General features: G+C 43.8%; 1 protein-coding gene and 1 long non-coding RNA gene across 2 annotated transcripts in view; one reads left to right on the forward strand and one right to left on the reverse strand.

Annotated features, from left to right (window-relative positions):
* LOC106561179 (peptidyl-prolyl cis-trans isomerase FKBP8) overlaps window positions 1–25,747 on the reverse strand; it is a 56,456-nt gene that overhangs the window by 29,430 nt on the left and 1,279 nt on the right. Inside the window, exons 2-3 of the mRNA XM_014124853.2 lie at window positions 25,534–25,703; window positions 25,128–25,216 (exon numbers count right to left, since the gene is read on the reverse strand). Of these exons, the coding sequence (XP_013980328.1) occupies window positions 25,128–25,216; window positions 25,534–25,703 (259 nt within the window). The remainder of the gene's footprint in view (window positions 1–25,127; window positions 25,217–25,533; window positions 25,704–25,747) is intronic.
* LOC106561180 (uncharacterized) lies at window positions 11,069–20,332 on the forward strand. Its single transcript, XR_001318746.2, has 2 exons — window positions 11,069–11,873; window positions 19,618–20,332. It is a non-coding gene; the product is annotated as an uncharacterized lncRNA (long non-coding RNA).

The raw sequence follows: 25,747 nt of genomic DNA on the forward strand, positions 1-25,747 counted from the left end.
AAAATAGGTGAATTACCCTATGTGAATGCAGCCATACACACCGGTTTTACCAAAATAATGCAAACTAAATGCTGATAGTAGTAGCCGAGTTACAGTATTCATGCATACAAACAAAGTACTGAATAGCAGTTTGGCTTAGAATACCAACACAACTGCAAATGCAAACAAATTAATGCGAACAGAAAAAACAGCGGTACCAAAATATCAGATCGATAAAGGCATGACACCAAAAGCATTGTCGCACAAAGGCCAGGGTCCGATGGGAGCCCGGGTAGCAGGCACGCTTGGAGGAGTGGGCCCACTCCTGGACCGAGGAGCAGACAGCGTTAGGAACAAACATCTGGTTATCTGGGCCCCCCCTCAGGTTTTGCCTCATGAACGTACTTCCCTATTCCCTATTACCCCACTGAGTGTCGTTGCCAGGCACGAGGTGGGAAGGATGGTCTCGTGTTCCGGGCGTGTAGCCAAGGGGCTATAGTCCTCCAACGCCATTTTCACCACAAGAAGCTCACAATGGTGGGACCGGTCAGGATGAACCAAGATGGGAGCTGTGGTGAAACAGCTTGGGACCACGTGAACAGAACCTTGGGAGAGGTGAGAGCAGACAGGGGGAAGCCAGGGTGCTGTAACCCTGGATAAAGTGGATATAAAAGTTGACAAATCCCAGGAAACATTGCAGTTGCACTCTGGACGTAGACTGGGGCCAATCCACCACCGCTCTCACCTTCCCTGGATCCATCTGTACACTGCCTGCAGCGATGATGTAACCCAGGAAGGGGATGGTGGAGCAATGAAATTTGCACAAAAAGCTGGTTCTCCAGGAGGCATTGGAGAACCTGTCGGACGTGGAGCACGTGTTCTTGGGTGGAGTGGGAGAAAACGAGGATGTCGTCGAGGTAGTCGAAGACAAACCGGTTCAACATGTCGCAGAGAACATCATTAACCAGAGCCTGGAACACAGCTGTGGTGTTGGTAAGGCCAAATGGCATGACCAGATACTCATAATGACTGCTGGCCGTGTTGAAGGCAGTCTTCAACTTGTCCCCTTCCCGTATCCGCACCAGGGGGTAGACGTTCCATAGGTTCAGCTTGGAGAACACGGTGGCCCCCTGGAGCGGCTCGAAGGCCGAGGAGATGAGTAGTAGCGGGTAGCGGTTCTTCACCGTGATGTCGTTGAGGCCCCGGAGTCATTGCACAGGTGCAGGGTTTTGTCCTTCTTCTCCACAAAGAAGAACCCTGCGCCGGCGGGGGAGGCAGAAGGACGGACGAACCCTGCAGCTAGGGAGTCCTCAATGTAGGTTTGAGTTTGAGTTTATTTGAGTTTATTTTATTTTTACAGGGACAGTGCGCATTAATCAACGTTTCAGTATAAGTGCCGGTTTTAGCCAGCCGGCTAATTTTCAACCGCAGTCACTGGGCAGGTTATTAAAAACAATTACAATATAGACAATCATTGAGCAGTGAGCACACGCAGAGCAACATAGGACAAGCAAGATGTAGCATACAGACAGAGCAACATAGAACAAAAAGCAACAAGACAAAATCCATAAAAGCAACAAAGTGTTTCCACACCTCACAAGCTACAGACAACAGACAACATGGAAAGCGACAATACACAGCTAGGGATTATGTTCACAAATCTGATTGACCTTTAGCCATGTCTTCATGCATTTTGTGAAAATGTGATATGTGGTGCAGTTATGTGTGTCTGATGGCAGTGTATTCCAGACATGGGAAGCTCTCACAGAGAAAGCGGATTTACTAAAGGTGCTTTTCCTTAAGGGAACTATACAGTCATCTCTCATGGCAGATCTTGTGGATCTGCTGCCATATGTTTGGGTTTTCTGTTTAACAAAAATACTGAGTGGAGGGGGAGCCAAGCCATTTAGGATCTTGAATACAAGACATGCGTCAGTGTATTGCACAAGATTTTCCCAACTCAGGAGCTCATGCTTTCTGAGGATGTAACAGTGATGATGGCTATTGGGCTTCCTATCAAGCACTTTGAGAGCCTGTTTGTAGACAGACTGAATAGGTTTAATGTTGTACAGCAAGCTTGGGCCCAACTAGTCAAGCAGTATGTTAAGTGGTCTCCGGACCTGACAGAGAGTACAGTCATCCCCGGCGCGGAGTGGTGCCTGGGAGAAGGTCGATCCCGCAGTCATAGGGTCGATGCGGCAGAAGCAAAGTGGTCCGGGCCTTACTGAACACCTCCCGGTTTTACTCTGCGGGAATGATGGAGAGGTCCGGGGCAACTTCCGAGCCCCCAGGAAGACGTCCCGGGACAGGCTGCGCTGACTTCAGGCAAGGGAGTGTGGCAGAACGGGCTCCAGCCCATGATGGCACCAGTAGACCAGTCAATAAGGGAATTTTGTCGCTGGAGCCAAGAGAATCCCAATACCACGGGAACCTGAGGAGACTTAATAAGCAGGAATTGGATCGTCTCGCTGTGATTCCCTGACACACGTCGGTTGATGGGGGTGGTATTGTGGGTGACCCGGCCTATAGAGCACCCGTCCAGCGCTCTAACGTCCATGGGAATGGTGAGGGGCTGAGTGGGGATGCCCAGCTAGGACACCAGGGTAGCGTCCATAAAGCTCTCATCGGCCCCAGAGTCGATGAGTACCCAGAGAGATTTTGACTGGTTCCCCCATAGCAAGATGGCATGAAAAGGGGTGCGAGTTAGGGGAGAGGAAAAGTTCTCTGTATGGCCCACCAGAGTACTTGCTCCTACGGTGAGCCTGGTCTTTTAGTGGATAGGCAGACAAGAAATGACCAGTAGTCCCGCAATACAGGCAACTCTTAGTGTGAAGCCTGTATAGCCGTTCGTCTGGGGACAGCCTAGCTCTGCCTAGTTGCATCGGCTTGGGAAGAGGTGAATCGGCAGACTTTGGAGACTCTCTGGGGAACTCGGGTAGCCTCGGGTTCTCTCGGCAACAGAGCCATTGGGGACTTCCGGGATGCCTCGGAGGCGAGGTGGAAGCCTTGGGCGGGCGAATGAAATCGAACCTCCTCTCCTTCCTTCGCTCCGGTAATCGCCCATCGATCCGAATGGTCAGGGCAATGAGATCCGTCGGTATTTCCTGGGCTGCAAGCTCATCCTTTACTTCCTCCAATACTCCGTGCAGGAACATGTCGAACAGTGCTTCCGGGTTCCAGGCACTCTCAGCTGCCAGTGTGTGGAAATCCACCGCATAGTCTGCCACACTGTGGGAGTCTTGCCAAAGCTGGAGTAACTTCCAGGCAGCCTCTTTTCTGGAGCATCGAAAACTTTTTTCATCTCCAGACTGAAGCATACGGCCAACTGTTGTTCCCATACTGCCGTAGCCCAGGAGAGAGCCCTGCCGGACATCAGTGTGAAGAGGTACACTATCTTAGAGTGGTCCGAGGGGAAGGAGGAGGGCTGCAGCTTGATGATGAGGGAACACTGAATCGAGAAACGCCCAACAGGTGCCTGACTCTCCATCGAAGCGTTCCGGGGGAGGTAAGCGGGGTTCTGGGGAAACCGGGGTGCCCGGGGAGGTGGCGCTGCTAACAGCCGGGTTACTGAGGCGCTGAGAAGTTACCATTGTGGTAGGCTGCCTAACAAACAACCCAAGGAATTGCTCCAGCAATGTGTTCAACACTCTGTCGTGGCATTCGGCCAAGGTCTGGAACCCTTCCATAAGACCATGAAGCAATTCCTCGTGCCTTCCAATGGTGGCTCCTTGGGAGGAGATGTTGTTGCGGAGCTGGTCCGAGTCTGCTGGGTCAGTCATGGCCAGTTACAGAATAGTTATGTTTTTATTTGGGGATTTTTAAATGAATCATTTTCCATATTTTACAAATGTTTGTATTGAACTTTTATTTTTAGAAAATAAAAAAAGATGTCTGTTTTGAGTATCTGTTGTGTTGTCAACTCCGCCAGTGGCTCGTTAACTCCGTCAAATAATATTTGAATAACTGTTCTGCAACATATACTTAAACAATTTAAGTATTTGCTGTGCTAGACCTAAGGGATAATGTTAACGTTGTAAATCTAGAAAAACATGCCAAAATGCTAATTAAATTAGCCCTGGAGCATTTAATAGTGCTGTAAAACAAAAATAAGTTTGGAGACTTGTAATTCATATTTCAATAATCTACTGTTGGCATTAAACAATCAAGGCCTTTAAACACTTGTTGAACAATAACTGTTCAAATGAAATGCTTTTTATGTTGCCTGATGGAGTTGCCTATGAAGAAAAACAGAAATGAAAAAAAAAGAATAGGAGGTTGTTCCTTTACATGGTGTGATGGCTGATACTTTGGTCTATCAAAATATATATTTAAAATGTTAATATTAAGACAAATATTTGTGAAAGAAAGTTCATGTTGTCCCATCTTTCAAGAATCCCTGAGCTCTAAAACAGCAACAAAAATTCTCAGCCTTATGTCAAAATGTGTAAAATAGCATGAGATTAACTATAACATTGCATATTTTTCTCTCTGTCCCATAAATGGGGCATTGCTCGAACCTTGCGGAGGGGCCCAGCGAATCTGTGCTACGCCACTGTGAAGCAGACTCATATCAGTTGTTTACAACTCATGATTATGACCCACACTATAAAGTTGTGATATTGTTGTCGACATGTTTAGCACTGAACAATTTATGCCTTTTTTAGGCTGCATGTTCTATATGAAATATGAGCCAATGATACATAAAACATTTTAAAGTTGATCCACAAGTACAAGTGTAACAACTGCTCCACAACAGAATAAACATTTCAACACATTTGGCATTGACCATATAATATATAATCACTGGACTGTCACTGATATGTCGTGAAGGAAGGTGTGACTACAGGTTAACAGCACTTCCTGTTATTTCACTGTTATTTTTACTGATGGGAAAACACAAATGTAAACCTGTTCAGTGAAAGGACTGTGAAAAGTATACCTAGTATTCTGGAGGGGAATTCAGTCTATCATCCAATTTCGGGGATATTAAATTGTCATTTTTGGTTGATACTTTTTTTCAATAGATTCGGCTACATGATTAGGACTAGATTTGAGGACTTTCGGAGAAGCAGATATGTTAGTTTGTGTGCAGTAAGGGAGGAATTTTACTATCAGCCCAAGGGAACCTTTGGTTCTGTGGTTTACTTAGTGAAGTAAATGGCTAAGCCACAGTTAAAAGCAATAATAGATCTGCTTTCTTTTTGCAGACACTGCGTCTAACTTCACATGCATAGACCATTTTAGTGCAAATTTGAATTTCACAGTTGTGAACTCCAAAGCGTTTTTGGTCATTGCACAACACCAGAGTCACACAACTAAAACTGAATATTTACCTTTCCATTGTTATTTAGGTTAAAGAAATGTGCAATTTTAAACAGATTGAGTTAGGCCTACTCACAACTCTCAAGATTGCAAGATTCAAGGAAGTACTGAACATGTGATGTCAAACCGCTTTCTATTCACAGGAAGTGTAGGTTAGTTCAACTACGTACTTAGGTTTTCCTCTTAGATTGGCACCAGCATTTCCAATGAACTACAGAATGGTGGTAGTCCATTTAGTATACAGAGTAAATTTAACTCTATTTGAAGAAAATTTTGATCTGCCAACATTTGGTCCCAGTCTAAAAATAGTAAAACATACTCGGGCAACAGAGTTATTTTTTCAGAGTTGTATAAGCTAAATGTAGTGTTTATATTTAACTCTGTGTCATTCCGTTTCACTCTGTACAGTATTAATTGAAAATTACTCTCTGCAGTGTTGTTCAGTATTCTAGAGCTAATTATTTCAAGTAATGTTTACTCTCCTATGGAGTTAAGCTCAACACTATTTTCAGGTTTATATGGTCACATTTAAAAATATATATATTTTTATTTCACCTTTATTTAACCAGGTAGGCTAGTTGAGAACAAGTTCTCATTTACAACTGCGACCTGGCCAAGATAAAGCAAAGCAGTGCGACACAAACAACAACACAGAATTACACATGAAATAAACAAACAATAATACAATAGAAAAAGTCCATATACAGTGTGTGCAAATGAGTTAGGAGTGATAGATCACTATCACTGGAGTGATAGATGTGCAGAAGTGTCACGCTTGTCGTCAGTTAAAGAGGACCAAAACGCAGCAAGTATGTGAATGCTCATCTCGACGTTTTAATGAATACAAAATGAACACCAAAATAACAAACAGAAAACCCGATCGACTGACAGTCTGCAAGGCACAAGGCTAACACAGAACAATCACCCACAAATAACAAACACAAACACACCCTAATATATGGGACTCTCAATCAAAGGCAGATAGACAACACCTGCCTTCAACTGAGAGTCCCAACCCCAATTAACCAAACATAGAAACAGACATACTAGACTAAACATAGAATACCTGAAAACCAAACAGTGCCCAAAAACCCCGGAATACTTAAACCAAATGCCCCTTCAACAAAACACACCACCCCGAACCACATAAAACGAATACCCTCTGCCACGTCCTGACCAAACTACAATACCAATTAACCTTATACTGGCCAGGACGTGACAAGAAGATGAGTGTGCAAGTAGAGATACTGGGGTGCAAAGGAGCAAAATAAATGAAATAAAAAACAGTATGGGGATGAGGTAGTTGGATGGGCTATTTACAGATAGGCTATGTACAGGTGCAGTGATCTGTGAGCTGCTCTGACAACTGGTGCTTATAGTTAGTGAGGGAGATATGAGTCTCCAGCTTCAGTGATTTTTGCAGTTCATTCCAGTTGTTGGCAGCAGAGAACTGGAAGGAAAGGCGGCCAAATGAGGAATTGGCTTTGGGGGTGACCAGTGAAATATACCTGCTACGGGTGGGTGCTGCTATGGTGACCAGTGAGCTGAGATAAGGCAGGGCTTTACCTAGCAAAGACTTATAGATGACCTGGAGCCAGTGGGTTTGGCAACGAATATGAAGCGAGGGCCAGCCAGCGAGAAAATACAGGTCGCGGTGGTGGGTAGTATATGGAGCTTTAGTGACAAAACGGATGGCACTGTGATAGACTGCATCCAATTTGCTGAGTAGAGTGTTGGAGGCTATTTTGTAAATGCCATTTCCGAAGTCTAGGATTGGTAGGATAGTCAATTTTACGAGGGTATGTTTGGCAGCATAAGTGAAGGATGCTTTGTTGCGAAATAGGAAGCTGATTCTAGATTTAATTTTGGATTGGAGATGCTTAATGTGAGTCTAGAAGGAGAGTTTACAGTCTAACCAGACACCTAGGTATTTGTAGTTGTCCACATATTCTAAGTCAGAACCGTCCAGAGTAGTGATGCTGGACGGGCGGGCAGGTGTGGGCAGCGATCGTTTGAAGAGCATGCATTTAGTTTTACTTGCATTTAAGAGCAGTTGGAGGCCACGGAAGGAGAGTTGTATGGCATTGAAGCTCGTCTGGAGGTTAGTTAACACAGTGTCCAAAGAAGGGCCAGAGGTACACGGAATGGTGTCGTCTGCGTAGAGGTGGATCAGAGAATCACCAGCAGCAAGAGTGACATCATTGATCTATACAGAGAAAAGAGTCGGCCCGAGGCTGGACCCTGTGGCACCCCCATAGAGACTGCCAGAGGTCCAGACAACAGACCCTCCAATTTGACACACTGAACTCTGTCTGAGAAGTAGTTGGTGAACCAGGCGAGGCAGTCATTTGAGAAACCAAGGCTGTTGAGTCTGCCGATAAGAATGTGGTGATTGACAGAGTCGAAAGCCTTGGCCAGGTTGATGAATACAGCTGCACAGTTTTGTCTTTTATTGATGGTGGTTATGATATCGTTTAGGACCTTGAGCATGGCTGAGGTGCACCCATGACCAGCTCGAGGTGCAAGTGTGTAAAGTCTCACTTACATGTGCCTTAATGTGTCATAGTGGCTTGCATTATGACCTCCAATCTCTAGGGTAACCATTTAAGAGGGACGATGTCCAGCCATTTTACATCACCCAACTTACATTCAGAATGCATGTCGGAGCAGGGAAGAGGATACAGTTGTTAGACTTCCTACATTATGTAAAATGGAACAGGCTTCTCAGTAACGGTTGCAATAAATCCAACCATTTACAGATTAGATTAGTTTAGGAAAATGTATGTTACATATCATATCATGAGATCAAAAACAATCAACAATCATACGAAAACAGATAATGAAACATACAATTCTAACAATCAATCTATAGTGAATATAATTGGGTGGGTGCTTATATTTTTCCCATTTCACACATGTACAGGTTTAATATGCATATGTGAATTGGAAATGTGTTTGTTGCATATCCCACTCCCCCTCAGACACCCTCGGAGAGTGGGGTTACGGCCAGGGTCTGCCATTATCAAAGGCGACCCTGGAGCAATTAGGGTTAAGTGCCTTGCTCAAGGGCACATCGACAAATTCTTCACCTTGTCGGCTCAGGGATTCGAACAGCAACAGAGCATGCTGGGAAATATGACAATCACGCCCCTCCCACATCTGTGGATACTCCATAGTTTTAACTCCCTGTCTCTGGATACTCTTAATGGAGTTAAAAGTACTCTTTCCCAATCAACTCCAGTTATCAACACTAACTCCAGGGAGCGTATCCCCATGTTGAGGGCTTAAATAACTCCAGTAGAATCAATTTAACTAAAATGTTTTACTCTATAATTTCAACTCTCCTTGATTTACTGTGTATGCATCTGAGAGAGTGTAGTGAGTGAAAAAGGAACTGCAGAACATTATATTAATGAATTAAATAAATCATCCTCATCCAACAAGGTTTCAGATTGCCTCCCTCACACTACTGCCACACCTTTTAGCTATGCCTCTGAGACAGACATACACTTAATATTCCATCCCCTCCTAATAGATTTCTGTAAATGCTGATGACAGAAATGTTTGTGACCACATGCAGCTTAGTCATTTATGTTTGACATTCTGAGAATGAAATAAATGTCATGAAAATAGATATTCATCAAAAAATTTATTTCCTTTCTGTCAAAGTCTGAGTCGCTACTGGTGCATGTATTGAAAACAAGATAAGGACCAGAGAAGAAATGGTGATCAAAGAAATGTCACCATGTCTAGAATATTACCCAGTGGATTGTACACATCACAAAGCAAGTGGTCATCACGCATCTCACATCAGGGTGCTTACCTGCCGTGACGGACTGATTTACAGTTGAAATGGTTGATATTAGAAAAGGTATCATGTCTTTGTTGATCTTTTGCTTTGTAAATCAAGCCATAGTAGATGAAATAGCATTACAAACAGTGGCAGAAACATTTATTTGGATAAACTGATATAACTTGTCATTGAACTCCAGAGTTCAGAATGATAGTTAAGTGTGCATGAGCTCATCTTAAACCATGATGATGCTCCCTCTGTCTTTCTCCCCCCGCCAGGCCCAGTCTCTCTGTGGATACGGGGCCCAGTGCAGCACACTTTCTTACTAATTAGGCAGTTGTGTCTCAGGTTGTCATGGCAGAGCGCTACCCATCTGGGGGGGCTTAATATAGCAGTGCTATTAGCATGACCCTTCACACTCTCTCCCTTAGATCATCGCCATGAGGAAGGATGAGACCCAGAGCACCACTCATTAGACACAGAACCACGTCTGAGGAGGAAGGACTTTACTTGACTTGACCAGAGCTGACGGCAATGGCCTTGGGTTACACTCATCAGATACAGACAGCCACAGGCAATTAGGAGGAATGTGTAGCCATTTAACTGAGCATACAAAAGAGGGTAATTATATGCTTTACCATATTCACTCAGGTATTTCACAAAATACAAACACCTATTTTTTAAATATGAATTTTATTAATCACTGAACTAATCGCAAAACCCTAAAACCCCTGGGTTTAGTGTTATAATAAGACTCTTTCAAGTTAATTCAGTCTGAGGGAGCCTGTTGGTGATTAATTCACGAGGTAGAAAGCCCTTTGAAGACATGTTGTTAGTGTAAGCACAGAGCTTCAGTGATGGACTGCTGTGCTGATGCAGACAGCTGATGACGAAGCGCTGACGTCTCAAATGATGAGTCACCCCCACTCCACGTCCTCACTGACGGAGGGGGCCCCCCATTGTACTGCCTGCTCTGCCACGAGTCTGCCACCCTGGCTCCCTGCCTCTGGGCCTCCCACTCCACACTGTAGCAACATACTGCCAGAGAAACACAGACAGCTCACATCACTGCATATAGACTCTAGTGTGTGATACAGTCAACACGCCAAAGCTCCTAAACACAGACCAGAGGTCCAGGACTCGACCAGAGCTCCTACTACGCCTGTCTCTTTGTGTGTTTGCGTGTTTTTCTATGTTGCTCTTTCATGCTAACAAGTGCTGGTCACACACTTTCCCATCTGCTTTCATTATAATGGTGCTACAATCAGAAAATGAATGTAGTGGTTGTGTTCGAGTTGCCCAGCAACTATGTGTCTGTTAACATAAAAGGGTCTGACTTAGGTCAGATTATGAGAAGGGAGCGTTCTGGAGGGGTTGATGCCCGTGCCTTAAATTATGAGTATAATAGGAGTTGACCTGTGTGGACCCCAAATTAGGAGAGAAGCAGGGTGGCCCTGGAGTGAAAGAGTCCCAGTAACCAAGTCTGTTAAACACTTACTGTGTATGAAGAATAACATGGTGGATGGAAACCAGCTATGAACACAGAGGAACGGGAGAGCATACATGTCCTCCTGTTACACGCTTGAGGTGTCTTGGCCTTAATCAAAACAGACAAATATCTCAATTACTTTTCAAGTAGCACTTCAGGGCTAGCTAGTCTGTGTGTATCACACTCTGACTTATTCATCTTACTTCACATTTGTGCAAGAGTATTTTTTGCAATTGAGCAAACAGTTCATGAGTAACCAGGGAAGGAAAAAGATGAAGCTATGTTTCAAATCATACAGTATGTGTACACCCCAGAGCCCAGAGCTGTATCTGGGGTCCTGACACATATTCATCTGTGCCTGGAGAAGACATCAGGTTCCTGTGGATGTGGCAGATTTCATCCTGCAGGCTCATGGGCTCCTCTATTCTCTGCCATACACCAGTAATCTCCTTCCCGTATTGGCTATGCGCTGTGCACAGCAGACATGGAGGATGTGGTGGGGAGAGAATGGCACACAGAGGCAAGGAGGAGCATGTAGCTAGGCTTGATTAGAGCTGGAGTGCTACCTCATGTGGAGTCCTCTGAGGGTATGCATGTCACGTTCTCAGTGACGCGCCTCCACATGGCTGTGTCAAGCCAACGTGCTGGGGTGAGTGTTACAATGGTTGATTGGCTTTTCTTCTCTTTATGCCCCAGCTCAAACACCTAGTTTTGATACTGTGGACTACCTATCTCTGACTGGCTATTAGACTGTGAAGATATAAGAGAGGGTGTTGAACGGAGAGTCTGTCTTTGATCTGGCACCCATCCACACAAAATAAGTCATCTTCTTTGGAACAAACTGTATACTTTCACAATGTAAAACACCTTATAGCAGAGCATGTTTGCATTACAATGGAACAAGCAATTATTTTAAAGAGATTCTCAGCTACTTTTGTATACTTTTTAGCCAGTAGTTCTGAAAGTAGCACTCACAAGCCAAAAGTGGTCCCTGGAAATTGAGTACTACGTCACATATGTGCAGATTTGTGTACCACGTCATTGCTCTCTTTTTTGCTCTCTCTCTCTATGCTGTGTCCACATGAGCTGTTGGGCCCGCCTTGCAACCTCATTGGATAACGCCGGGCAGGTCTCTTGCTAGCTGTCACTGAAATGCAAGGGGCTGAATCTCATTGGCTAGAACACTAATTACTAGGGGTCTGGGCCACATGGGAGGAAATGAAGGCAAAATTGCACGGCACAGCTTCAAGAAAAGTCGCTTTCAAATTAAGGATTTTGTGGCTGATTGAGGTAAGACAGTAATTCTGCTAATAGATTATGCATGTATGAACTACACATTGACACATCCAGCCCAAAGCAGGAGGTTTAAAAAATACTTTCTTAGTCGCCAAAGTACCGGAGCATGTCTTTAGTGGTACTGTGAATGATTCATGTGACATACTATCAAAACATTTGTGGCTGAAAATGCATGGTCTAAAGAAATCATCAAAACATCAAGGTGCAATTATAAGAGTAGCAATTAAACTGTGTTTATGCAGGCAAAATTGAATAATTCTTGGTCAGTAGATTACAAATAGCTAAACTTAGAACCCTCGCTAACAACATTAAACTCTTCTCACAGAACCTTAAGTACATTGAGGGAGTCCACCCCCCAGTAAATATGCTCTCACCACAGATACCAAAAATAAAAAGAAGAAGTAGAGCAGTTCCAAGGCAGTATCATATTACAATGAGGGTTGTGTCGATGGGAGAGATAAGTGTGGGGTTTGCTGCTAGCAAGAAGTCCAAAAGATAAACATTCAGTGAGCGGCTGCTGTTGAGGCCAGGCTGGGTGAGCACAAGCACAGGTCACACACAGCCTGGGAGAAGACAGTTGTTGTTGCAATACATACAGGCCAACCAAACTACTAGTCGTGAATAAAACTAAAGAATTATAAGCACACCTTCAAACTGTAAAGTTTATTCATTCTAATAGTCATCTCCCTAAACCTGTTTATATTTTAGTCTTGCTGCTGACCTGAAAATCAGCAGATCTAATCTTGTGTGCTGTAGTTGTCTGTGCTAGACGGCCTGCTCCTGCTGGGTGTGGCCTCTTGTCAGCCTGCTACTAGCGTGCCAGGAAAGCTACAAACACAGTCCAAAAATTCTAACTTCTCAATCACGTGACTACACACACACACACACACACAAAAAAATAGTTCAATTGAAGGAAACACAATATTTCCAGGCTGTCAATGAATGACAACACCTCATACAAGGACTTTTTAGTCAGAAAATTATGAATCCCTACTCCTTATCTTTTTGCCTCCACTGACCATGGTTTAGCCTGCTAAAGCCTTCTGAGCATGTTTGATTCTGTTGTAAAACTGGTTTATGAGACATTATTTTTAGTCATCCACGATGGCCCAGGAAGAGTCAAAGCTTGATTTTGACCCTGGTAATGTAGTTGTTGATGTCACGATGGGGAAGGAGTCACACTCTACCTTGGGTTCAGAGAGCCACACCTCGATCACACGTTCCCCTCAGTGGTCAGTCCTGCTTACAGTGGGGGGGAAAAGTATTTGATCCCCTGCTGATTTTGTACGTTTGCCCACTTACAAAGAAATGATCAGTCTATCATTTTAATGGTAGGTTTATTTGAACAGTGAGAGACAGAATAACAACAAAAAAATCCAGAAAAACACATGTCAAAAATGTTATAAAATGATTTGCATTTTAATGAGGGAAATAACTATTTGACCCCTCTGCAAAACATGACTTAGTACTTGGTGGCAAAACCCTTGTTGGCAATCACAGAGGTCAGACGTTTCTTGTAGTTGGCCACCAGGTTTGCACACATCTCAGGAGGGATTTTGTCCCACTCCTCTTTGCAGATCTTCTCCAAGTCATTAAGGTTTCGAGGCTGACGTTTGGCAACTCGAACCTTCAGCTCCCTCCACAGATTTTCTATGGGATTAAGGACTGGAGACTGGCTAGGCCACTCCAGGACCTTAATGTGCTTCTTCTTGAGCCACTCCTTTGTTGCCTTGGCCATGTGTTTTGGATCATTGTCATGCTGGAATACCCATCCACGACCCATTTACAATGCCCTGGCTGAGGGAAGGAGGTTCTCACCCAAGATTTGACAGTACATGGCCCTGTCAAATGATGCGGTGAAGTTGTCCTGTCCCATTAGCAGAAAAAAAAAACCAAAGCATAATGTTTCCACCTCCATGTTTGACGGTGGAGATGGTGTTCTTGGGGTCATAGGCAGCATTCCTCCTCCTCCAAACGCGGCGAGTTGAGTTGATGCCAAAGAGCTCCATTTTGGTCTCATCTGACCACAACACTTTCACCAGTTGTCCTCTGAATCATTCAGATGTTCATTGGCAAACTTTAGACGGGCATGTATATGTATTCTTGAGCAGGGGGACCTTGCGGGCGCTGCAGGATTTCAGTCCTTCACGGCGTAGTGTGTTACCAATTGTTTTCTTGGTGACTATGGTCCCAGCTGCCTGGAGATCATTGACAAGATCCTCCTGTGTAGTTCTGGACTGATTCCTCACCGTTCTCATGATCATTGCAACCCCACGAGGTGAGATCTTGCATGGAGCCCCAGGCCGAGGGATATTGACAGTTCTTTTGTGTTTCTTCCATTTGCGAATAATCGCACCAAATGTTGTCACCTTCTCACCAAGCTGCTTGGCGATGGTCTTGTAGCCCATTCCAGCCTTGTGTAGGTCTACAATCTTGTCCCTGACATCCTTGGAGAGCTCTTTGGTCTTGGCCATGGTGGAGAGTTTGGAATCTGATTGATTGATTGCTTCTGTGGACAGGTGTCTTTTTTACAGGTAACAAGCTGTGGTTAGGAGCACTCCTTTTAAGAGTGTGCTCCTAATCTCAGCTCGTTACCTGTATAAAAGACACCTGGGAGCCAGAAATCTTTTTGATTGAAAGGGGGTCAAATACTTATTTCCCTCATTAAAATGCAAATCAATTTATAACATATTTGACATGCGTTTTTCTGGATATTTTTATTGTTATTCTGTCTCTCACTGTTCAAATAAACCTACCATTAAAATTATAGACTGATCATTTCTTTGTCAGTGGGCAAAGTAACAAAATCAGCAGGGGATCAAATACTTTTTTCCCCCACTGTACACATATCTGGGATGATGCGTCACAGCAGCTTATTTCATCTGATGGGCATTTCAGCCAGACACCAACACACACACACATGCACATGAACACGTATACGCACGCATGCAGGAACTTTCACAAGCAAACTCTTTCTGTGAGAGATTTCCAATAAATATCCTCTTACCAGTGTTCCAAACATAAAGCAGAAGTACATGTTCTGGGCTGTATCATTTTACAATGAGACTGGGTTGATAAGAGATAAGTATAAGATACCAGCACATATACACATACACACACACACACACACATGCACTCGCTCACATACAGTACACACACACACACATACTGTACATGCAAAAACACAAGCACTCAGAGTATTGCTTTTCGAATTAAAAGTTACTATTGGGCAATTTCACAGAGACAGAATGACGCTGAGAGACTTGGATTTATCACTTTAAATACAGTACCAGTCAAAAGTTTGGACACACCCTTCTTTATTTTTACTATTTTCTACATTGTAGAATAATAGGGAAGACATCAAAACTATGAAATAACACATATGGAATCATGTAGTAACCAAAAAAGTGTTAAACAAATTGAAATATAGTTTACATTTGAGATTCTGCAAAGTAGCCACCCTTTGCCTTGATGACAGCTTTGCACATTTCTTGGCATTCTGTCAACCAGCTTCATGAGGTAGTCACCTGGAATGCATTAAAATTAACAGGTGTGCCTAATTAAAAGTTAATTTGTGGAATTTCTTTCCTTCTTAATGCATTTGAGCCAATCAGTTGTGTTGTGACAAGGTAGGGCTGGTATACAAAATATAGCCCTATTAGGTAAAAGACAAAGTCCTTATTATGGCAATTTAACATAAACACATTTACTCAAAGAACAGTGCAGATGTAAAGTTTGGGAAATGACGGTAAAATCTCCCTCACTTTTTTTATTTGACCACGTTTTCCAAAAACTCTGTTAAATATCTTATCCGAATTAAGATTCAAAGATGTCTGAAGAAAGACACCTTGAGTTTGAAAAAATCAATTTTGGTTATTAAACTACAGTAAGTGAAGTGGATTAACACCCGGTAACAGAATGATGTAAAAAAAAAAATGTAATATCCTCCTTTGCATGTTTTGGTATTATTCTACAAACTAACCACGTTTCCATCCACAGTTTTTATGTGAGTAAAGTCATCATGTAAAAAGAAAAATCATGACAGCTGTGATGGGAACAGGAAGTTTCTTTACAATTGTCTAAATCCTGACAGATTTATACGATTGATTATGTGAGAAATGCTGATGAAATTGCCTTTTTGCGCAAATATTGATATAATAACCATTATATTGAAGTAAACTTGGAGTCACATGATGATATGATGTGTGGTCCAAATCCCACTACAATTCGGAAAACCATGTAGTTTATTACAGGGTGGTGATATGCTCCTTTGCAATAAATATTCTGGTGACATGATTATCGATGATGATGATCGATGCTTGACTGCCGTTTGACAAATGCAAATATTCTCACTCTTATCATAATAATCTTATCATGTAGACTAGCCTATACGCACAGACTACCCTCACTGTATCTGCGAGCTGTTGGCTAGAGCTCACGTGGCAAGACCAGAGTAGGCACATTTGTTATTTAACCAACAGTTTTTGTGACAAAACTATCAGTAGTTGAAAATGTGATGGAAACAGATTTTTATTTGGTATATGAAAACTCAAGTAAAAAGTACATTTTGTGTTCACTACGTCATCACACAATGATTTTTAGCCGCAACAAGTCCGTTTGGTGGGAACACATCAAATGGTGGGAAAATGTGCATATTTTCTTTATGCATATTTTTTAAATATAAATTTGAATCTGTCACCAATTGGATGGAAACCTAGCTACTGACTACAGAGGAACTCTGGAGCTCTGTCAGAGTGACCATCGGGTTCTTGGTCACTTCCCTGACCAAGGCCCTTCTCGCCTGATTGCTTAGTTTGGCCAGCTCTAGGGAGTGTCTTTGTGGTTCCAAACTTCTTCCATTTAAGAATGATGGAGGCCACTGTGTTCATGGGGACCTTCAATGTTGCAGAATTTTTTTGGGTACATTTCCCCATGTCTGTGTCTCGACACAATCCTATCTCGGCTCTCTACTGACAATTCCTTTAACCTCATGGCTTGGTTTTTGCTCTGACATGCACTGTCAACTGCAGGACCTTATATAGACAGGTGTTTGCCTTTCCAAATCATGTCCAATTAATTGAATTTACCACAGGTTTACTCCAAGTTGTAGAAATATCTCAGGGATGATCAATGGAGAAAGGATGTACCTGAGCTCAATTTCGAGTCTCATAGCTAAGGGTCTGAATACTTGTGTAAATAAGGTATTTGGGTTTTTTGGTTTTAATAAAATTGCTAGAATTTCTAAAAAACTGTTTTTGCTTTGTCATTGTAGGGTATTGTGTGTACATTCATTAATTTAATCAATTTTAGAATAAGTCTGTAACATAACAAAATTTGGAAAAAGTCAAGGGGTCTGAATACTTTCCCAATGCACTGTATGCCTTCATTTAAAAAAATGTATAGACTCTTAGCTCATTTGACATCAAATTTGATGTACTCATAATATGATCATCACATGTTAGTGTTCATAGGGCTTTTTACGTGGAAATGCCCTATTACAGTGTAAGTACCAGAGGTAAGAAGTGGTTTCATAGGAGTTCGTGTTTTACCAAAACCAGAGTTTGACTTTCCAAAGTGACTATTACTGACTGTACTGGTGGCTATGGATTTAAAATACTATTACCATTCAAATCTTTGGACCAAACGCAATTGAATGGCTGAGTCTATTGTTATTAATGCCAGAGAACAAGTTGCAGCCAGTTCTTTTCTCTTGTTGTTCTGGTCTTTCTCAAAGCTTGGAAAAGGTTGGGAGTTACCAGGGCTGGATGTGTTGATTCATATCCCTGTTGCAAACAAACTTTCACACAAAGTGTACAGTGTGAGTGTGCAGTGTGAGTGTGCAGTGTGAGTGTGCATGCGTGCGTGTGTGTGTGTGCTTGTGTGCGTACGTGCGTGTGTGGGTATATTTGTCTTATGTGTCATATGTCATTGCAAATGATACATTTTCATTGAGAATAGCAAACACCCATATATACCCTTACTCATCAGACAAGTCATTTATCAGAACCCAGAGTTCACAACCTCTCACATGGTGGTGGTCTGGTTTGTGGCTCACTTTGTCTGCATGCTCTCTTTTCTTCTAAGAATGTCACTGTTACATTAAGCAGCTACATTCCCCGCTGGATATGGGTGTGTCTCAAAGGAGATGGGGAAAGACTTGAGTCCTGAGAAGTGTTTACCAAGTCACTCTTAAGTACATTCCCAGGAAGGTGAAAAGGTGCTACCTGATCATCACATTCTGGGTAAATAAAGAAACTGACCAAAACTTCTAATCTGATTTGACCATACGAGACACTATCAAACCATTGCGCTCACTGTGGGAGTCACTTTAAACAACTAATGGACCAATCAATGCTATTAACCATGCCTCAAGGTACAAACCATGACCGTAAGTATGTGGACACCTGATCGTAGAACATCTCATTCCAAAATCATGGGCTTTAGTATGGAGTTGGTCCCCCTTTACTGCTATAACAGCCTCCACTCTTCTGGGAAGGCTTTCCACTAGATGTTAAAACATTGCTGCAGGGACTTGGTTCCGTTCAGTCTCAAGAGTATTAGTAAGGAAAGGGCACTGATGTTGGGCTATTAGGCTTGGCTCGCAGTCAGCATTCCAATTTCATCCCAAAGATGTTCGATGGGGTTGAGGCCAGGGTTCTGTGCAGGCCAGTCAAGTTCTTCCACACCGATCTCAACAAACCATTTCTGTAGGACCTCTTTGTCATGCTGAAACAGGAAAGGGCCTTCCCCAAAACTGTTGCCACAAAGTCGGAAGCACAGAATCGTCTAGAATGTCATTGTATGCTGTAGCATTAAGATTTCCCTTCACTGGAACTAAGGGGCCTAGCCCCGAACCATGAAAATCATCCCCAAACCATTATATTCCTCATACACCAAACTTTACAGTTGGCACTATGCATTTGTTCTTCGGACTGCCAGATGGTGAAGTGTGAGTCATCACTCCAGAAAACGCGTTTCCACTGCTCCGGAGTCCAATGGCAGCAAGTTTTACACCACTTCAGCCGACGCTTGGGATTGCACATGGTGATCTTAGGCTTGTGTGCGGCTGCTCGACCATGGAAACCCATTTCATGAAGCTCCCGACGTGCAGTTCTTGTGCTGACGTTGCTCCCAGAGGCAGTTTAGAACTCGGTAGTGAGTGTTGCAACCGACGAAAGACTTTAGCACTCGGCAGTCCCGTTCTGTGAGCTTGTGTGGCCTACTACTTCGCAGCTGAGTCATTGTTGCTCCTAGATGCTTCCACTTCACAATAACAGCACTTACAGTTGACCGAGGCAGCTCTAGCAGGGCAGATATTTGACAAACTGACTTAGAAAGGTGGCATCCTATGACGATGCCACAGTGAAAGTCACTGAGCTCTTCAGTAAGGCCAATGTTTGTCTATGGAGATTGCATGGCGGTGTGCTCGATTTTATACACCTGTCAGCAACGGGTGTGGCTTAAATAGTCAAATCCAATTATTTGAACGGGTGTCCACATACTTTTGTATATATAGTGTACCATCGGAGAGCAGAACTACAGCACGGCTTTCAAGATGTGTGTTGATGTTTGGTATTAGATTGGAAAAGTGATATAATATGCCTAGTTGACTTTCAAATGCTTCAGATGTGGCTTCATTTGATATCACATTAAGCCAGAGGCTGCCTGGCTGCCACCCTAGCCAAATCCACTAATTATATATATATATGTGTGTGTGTGTGTGTGTGTGTGTGTGTAGGTAAACATTCAACCTTTAGATGAAGAGGACACCACTAAACTGAAGACAAGCTCCAGCCCCACCTGTACTGGCTGGTCATTGCAGTTTTCATCCCCAGGCTCCAGTGGCCAGCAGGGCCAGTACACCTGAGATCAATGCAAGAGATATTCCTCACCTCTTTCTTTGGACAAACTTGTTTGCTTTGCTCCTTGTAGAAATCTGAGCATGACAGCCATCTGATAGCCATAGTGTATCCAGTGTTTCTTTGCCGGTCTCACATGTTTGGAATGTGGTAATCCTTCTGCAGGAGTTAAATGGATAGTATTCCTCACCCTTTGACTATTACACAGCACATCAAATAGTGGATAGACCTTGGGTTGACTCTACAAAGCCCTGTTAGTTGTGTTCATTAGACTGTTTGACATGTCCCAGTATCATAGCAAATAAAAACTGCTCTCTCCATCATTAACATGGCTTTGATCTCTGCCAAGAAAACAAACCTCTGCCAAAAATTCTGTTCTGTTGAATAGGACTTTCTCATGCAACTTCCCCTTGCAATCCTGTTATAGTGTGTAGCCCTTTTTCTATTACAAAATGAATCAAAGATATGAATTCAGTGTTTTGAACAGATGTCAAATAAAAAGGGTGTCAACTGAGGACTACAACTGGATTTTATAACCTTTCCTAATATTTGCAAAGATGATCTTTATCCTGAATAAACCTAATGCAATCACAACAGCTGTCAGTGCACATGTTTGTGTTGTTGACTTTGGGTCTGTAAGGAGCTGAGGGAGGCAGACTCCTCATGCCCCCAGGACATTTTAACGGTGTTGGTCTTTGGCCTGAGTGCAGATCCACAGATGTTGCTCTCCATGGGTTTATGATTATGATGTGGCAAATGACACAGTCCAGTCTGTATCTCTCCGGAAATGCTCTGACCCTGTTTCAGGATGCTTTTGACATAAGATACTTGTGTCAGAGACGGCTGTGATGATGGAGTCAATCCTTTATTGCTATGTTCCATGGCTCATTCCTGCCAGATCTGGCAGCACAAATGTCAGTGTGCTTTCCACTCGATTTACCCCATAAACCTCTCACCAGCCTATCTGTCGTATGGAATCGGGTAAATTGCTGCTCATGAAGACTGTTCCAGGGATTTCCTTGGCCATGTCCTAACATACTGTAAAACCATCACTGTAATAATCCATCAGACCAAGTCTTTTAGGATCAGGTGCAGCAGGCAGCAGCACCCACACAACACGCCAGGTGCATCCCTACCAGTGAATCAGGCTGTCTGATTCAGACAAATAGCTGTGAAGTGCTCTCAACAAAGAAATTGCCGCTGTCTGCAACAGGCGACCGACAGGGTTCAATCAATGTATCCATCAGAGAATGGGTAGAGAGTAATGACATTCTCCCACTTTGTCTCTGTCATTTTATGCCTTTTTCACACTGGGACTGTCACATTTCTTCTGCAAATAGAATACACTGCATGGTATTATTTTTAAAGTAGCTTTTATCTTGACATTTTAGTTTTAATTATTTTACCATCCTTCAACTTTGAATCACATCATGGTATAAAGAGCAATATGGCTGGTTTCATTCATTTATGTAACTCTCTGTTAAATATTCTAAAAAGATCTCATTCAAGCTTCAAGCCTCTGAGACACGACTAGCTGTATTTCATTGATGGACATCACAGCAGGGAGAATTTACTCAAACAGCTTAGTCACCACCCTTTTAGGAGCTGGCACGGGGCCCAGGAGGACTACCTCAGGGGAAGGGCTAAATTTGACTCCACAGTACACAGTCCTAATCAGCTGCATCAAAACAATCATTAACTGAGCTCCAGCCTGCCTGTCTGCCTGCCTCTCTATTTCTCTCTGTCTACTCACAGACCAGGGAATCGCCTCAGGAACAGACAGACCAGGAGACTCACGTCAGGAACAGACAGACCAGGGAACTCACCTCAGGGACAGACAGACAGACCAGGGAACTCACCTCAGGGACAGACCGACCAGGGAACTCACCTCAGGGACAGACAGACCAGGGGACTTACCTCAGGGACAGACAGACCAGGGAACTCACCTCAGGGACGGACAGACAGACCAGGGGACTCACCTCAGGGACGGACAGACAGACCAGGGGACTCACCTCAGGGACAGACAGACCAGGGAACTCACCTCAGGGACAGACAGACCAGGGGACTTACCTCAGGGACAGACAGACCAGGAGACTCACCTCAGGGACAGACAGACCAGGAGACTCACCTCAGGGACAGACAGACCAGGGGACTCACCTCAGGGACAGACAGACCAGGGGACTCACCTCAGGGACAGACAGACCAGGAGACTCACCTCAGGGACAGACAGACCAGGGGACTCACCTCAGGGACAGACAGACTAAGGGACTCACCTCAGGGACAGACAGACCAGGGGACTCACCTCAGGGACAGACAGACAGACCAGGGGACTCGCCTCAGGGACAGACAGACCAGGGGACTCACCTCAGGGACAGACAGACTAAGGGACTCACCTCAGGGACAGACAGACCAGGGGACTCACCTCAGGGACAGACAGACAGACCAGGGGACTCGCCTCAGGGACAGACAGACCAGGGGACTCACCTCAGGGACAGACAGACCAAGGGACTCACCTCAGGGACAGACAGACCAGGGGACTCACCTCAGGGACAGACAGACAGACCAGGGGACTCACCTCAGGGACAGACAGACAGACCAGGGGACTCACCTCAGGGACAGACAGACAGACCAGGGGACTCGCCTCAGGGACAGACAGACCAGGGGACTCGCCTCAGGGACAGACAGACAGACCAGGGGACTCACCTCAGGGACAGACAGACCAGGGGACTCACCTCAGGGACAGACAGACCAGGGGACTCACCTCAGGGACAGACAGACCAGGGGACTCACCTCAGGGACAGACAGACAGACCAGGGGACTCACCTCAGGGACAGACAGACAGACCAGGGGACTCGCCTCAGGGACAGACAGACAGACCAGGGGACTCACCTCAGGGACAGACAGACCAGGGGACTCACCTCAGGGACAAAGGGAGAGATTCACCTCAGAAACAGACAGACCAGGGGACTCACCTCAGGGACAGAGGGAGAGATTCACCTCAGAAACAGACAGACCAGGGGACTCACCTCAGGGACAAAGGGAGAGATTCACCTCAGAGGATCACCTTCCTCTCACCCCTATTTTTTCTAAAATAGAATTGAACAACTGCTCTGGACCTCGAGAGCTCCACAAACTCAATACAAACAAGACACATAGCATAGGACCACACGTAACAGAGGCGAAGACTTGCAATGCACACGTTACACTGCATCAGGCTCTGGCAAGAAATATAAAACCACACAGAGGCATGACACAGTCTAAGGGAACCCTTGCTCATGGATCCTCAGAAACGGCTAGATTCTGGAAAGTAGAGCGCAAACAACGAATCTTTACATATAGGACAGCTGTTTTATCTTTATACTGCTTTGTCCACAAATTGTTTGTCTCTTCTCAATTAGCTACATTCAGTTCTTTGTAAATATCAAGAGGAAGATCCTAAACAACATGATGATTGGGTAATCTATGTGGGAGATTACACATGTTGCGTGGCACACTGTTCATTACCTTTATCCTATTTTGTTTACCTGTTAGAAACACGCAGTTATATGGCTGTGGATGAACAAAATTATTTTAGACTTTTTATGAAGGTAGCATGACATTTGCCAGCAAATAACTAATAACATTTAACATTTGCCAGCGAATAATTTCTGCCATTTCGTTCAGTTAGTTTTCTTTTACAACTCAAGCGGTAATTTGAAAAATAATGATCAGGTTACAATGTTGAAGTAAATATTGGATGTGAAGTATGATATGAGTTTGTTTCGGATCCACAGGTGTCAATGTGTTACGTTCTATACATACAATGGCTTATTAATGGGACGTGGGTTGTAAACCCAAGCCATTGGCTGTAATTTTAGTGGTGTCATCCCATAGGGCGTGAGAGAGGGTAGAGGCTTCTGGCCGAGTGTGAATGGTGAGTGGAGGAGGCCATCTGCTCCCGTTAATGGTTCATTAGTCAGGCTGCCCTCTGATCAGCAGGTACACTAGGACTGCCTCTTAGCGTGATAATATATGTTACATTCCTTATTAAAATGAGGGGTGATGGATGGCTAAGTCTGTTTGGGTTTTGACAACAAATGATAAGCGCAAACCAGATGGGATGACGTATCGCTGCAGAATGCTGTGTTAGCCATAACAAGTGTGCCTTGAATTCTAAATAAATCACAGATAGTGTCATTAGCAAAACACCTCCACACCATCACACCTCCTCCATGCTTCACGGTGGGAACCACACATGCAGAGATCATCCGTTCACCTACTCTGCGTCTCACAAAGACACAGCGGTTGGAACCAAAAATCGCACATTTTGACTCATCAGACTAAAGGACATATTTCCACCGGTCTAATGTCCATTGCTTGTGTTTCTTGGCTCAAGCAAGTCTCTTCTTATTGGTGTCCTTTTAGTAGTGGTTTCCTTGCAGCAATTCGACCATGAAGGCTTGATTCACTCAGTCTCCTCTGAACAGTTAATGTTGAGATGTGGAAGGTAACTCTGTCTTCCTTTCATGTGGCGGTCCTCATGAGTGCCAGTTTCATCATCGCACTTGATGGTTTTTGCAACTGCACTTTGAAGAAACTTTCAAAGTTCTTGAAATGTTCCGGATTGACTGTCCTTCATGTCTTAAAATAATGACGGACTGTCGTTTCTCTTTGCTTATTTGGGCTCCCGAGTGGCGCAGTGGTCTAAGGTACTGCATCTCAGTGCAAGAGGTGACACTACAGTCCCTGGTTCAAATTCAGGCTGTATCACATCTGTCTGTGATTTGGGAGTCCTATAGGGCAGCGCACAATTGGCCCAGCGTCGTTTGGGTTTGGCTGGGGTAGGCCGTCATTGTAAATAAGAATTTGTTCTTAACTGACTTGCATAGTTAAATGAAGGTTAAATAAATATATATATTTGAGCTATTCTTGCCGTAATATGGACTTGATCTTTTACCAAATAGGGCTATCTTCTGTATACCACTCCTACCATGACACAACACTGGCTCAAATGCATTAAGAAGGAAAGAAATTCCACAAATGAACTTTTAACAAGGCACAGCTGTTAATTGAAATTAATTCCAGGTGACTATCTCATGAAGCTGGTTGAGAGAATGCCAAGAGTGTGCAAAGCTGTCATCAGGCTGGCTACTTTGAAGAATCTCAAATATAAAATATATTTTGATTTGTTTAACACTTCTTTGCTTATTACATGATTCCATATGGGTTGTTTCATTGTTTCGATGTCTACACTATTATTCTACAATGTAGAAAATATTTAAAAATGAAGAAAAACCCTGGAATGAGTAGGTGTGTCCAAACTTTGACTTGAACTGTATATATTATTGTTGTGATTGTGTATTTTCCCTACAGTGGTGCTGTTGATCATGACACTCCCAGCGGTGTTTACCTTCCCAGAAGTCCATAGGTGTACTGTGAATCTGCCAGCAGTAATGTGATCTCGTCCTGTTGCATGGCTATAGCACACTCCTCCAGGGCCTGTGTGTCAAAAAGCACTGTGTTACCCACAGCTCCCTCACTGTTAATGGTTTATTTGCACACATATGAAAATCCATTGATGAACAGTTATTAATTTACCTCGCAATCATTGAAACACTATAGAAATATAGAATACCAATGGACAATTTCCAATTCTGTTGAGTTATGGCTACACTGAGACCTATAGCTATCACATGTACATTCTCTGAAGGATAAGTCCAACCCTGTGTTATGTTTATGCAGTTGTGTGTGACAGGGTGCAGGACAGGTGTGTTGACAACAGGACATGTTCCAATCAGAATGTCTTTAGGTCCCACCTGGTTGACATCTCCCTCTCCGATGACGAACACCAGTTTAGGGTCTTTCTCCACCACACTCCGATCCTCCAGCACTCCCTGCATTTTGACTGTGACCTCCTGACCCCAGGCTGGGTGCTCAGCTTTCTGGGGGCCAGGCGCCAGCACCTTCTTCCTCAACAGTCGGTCATCTGGGAGAAGGAAGGATCAAGGGACGGACAGAGAGAAGGAGGAG

This window comes from Salmo salar, chromosome ssa10, assembly GCF_905237065.1.
Source record: "Salmo salar chromosome ssa10, Ssal_v3.1, whole genome shotgun sequence".
NCBI lineage: Eukaryota > Metazoa > Chordata > Actinopteri > Salmoniformes > Salmonidae > Salmo > Salmo salar.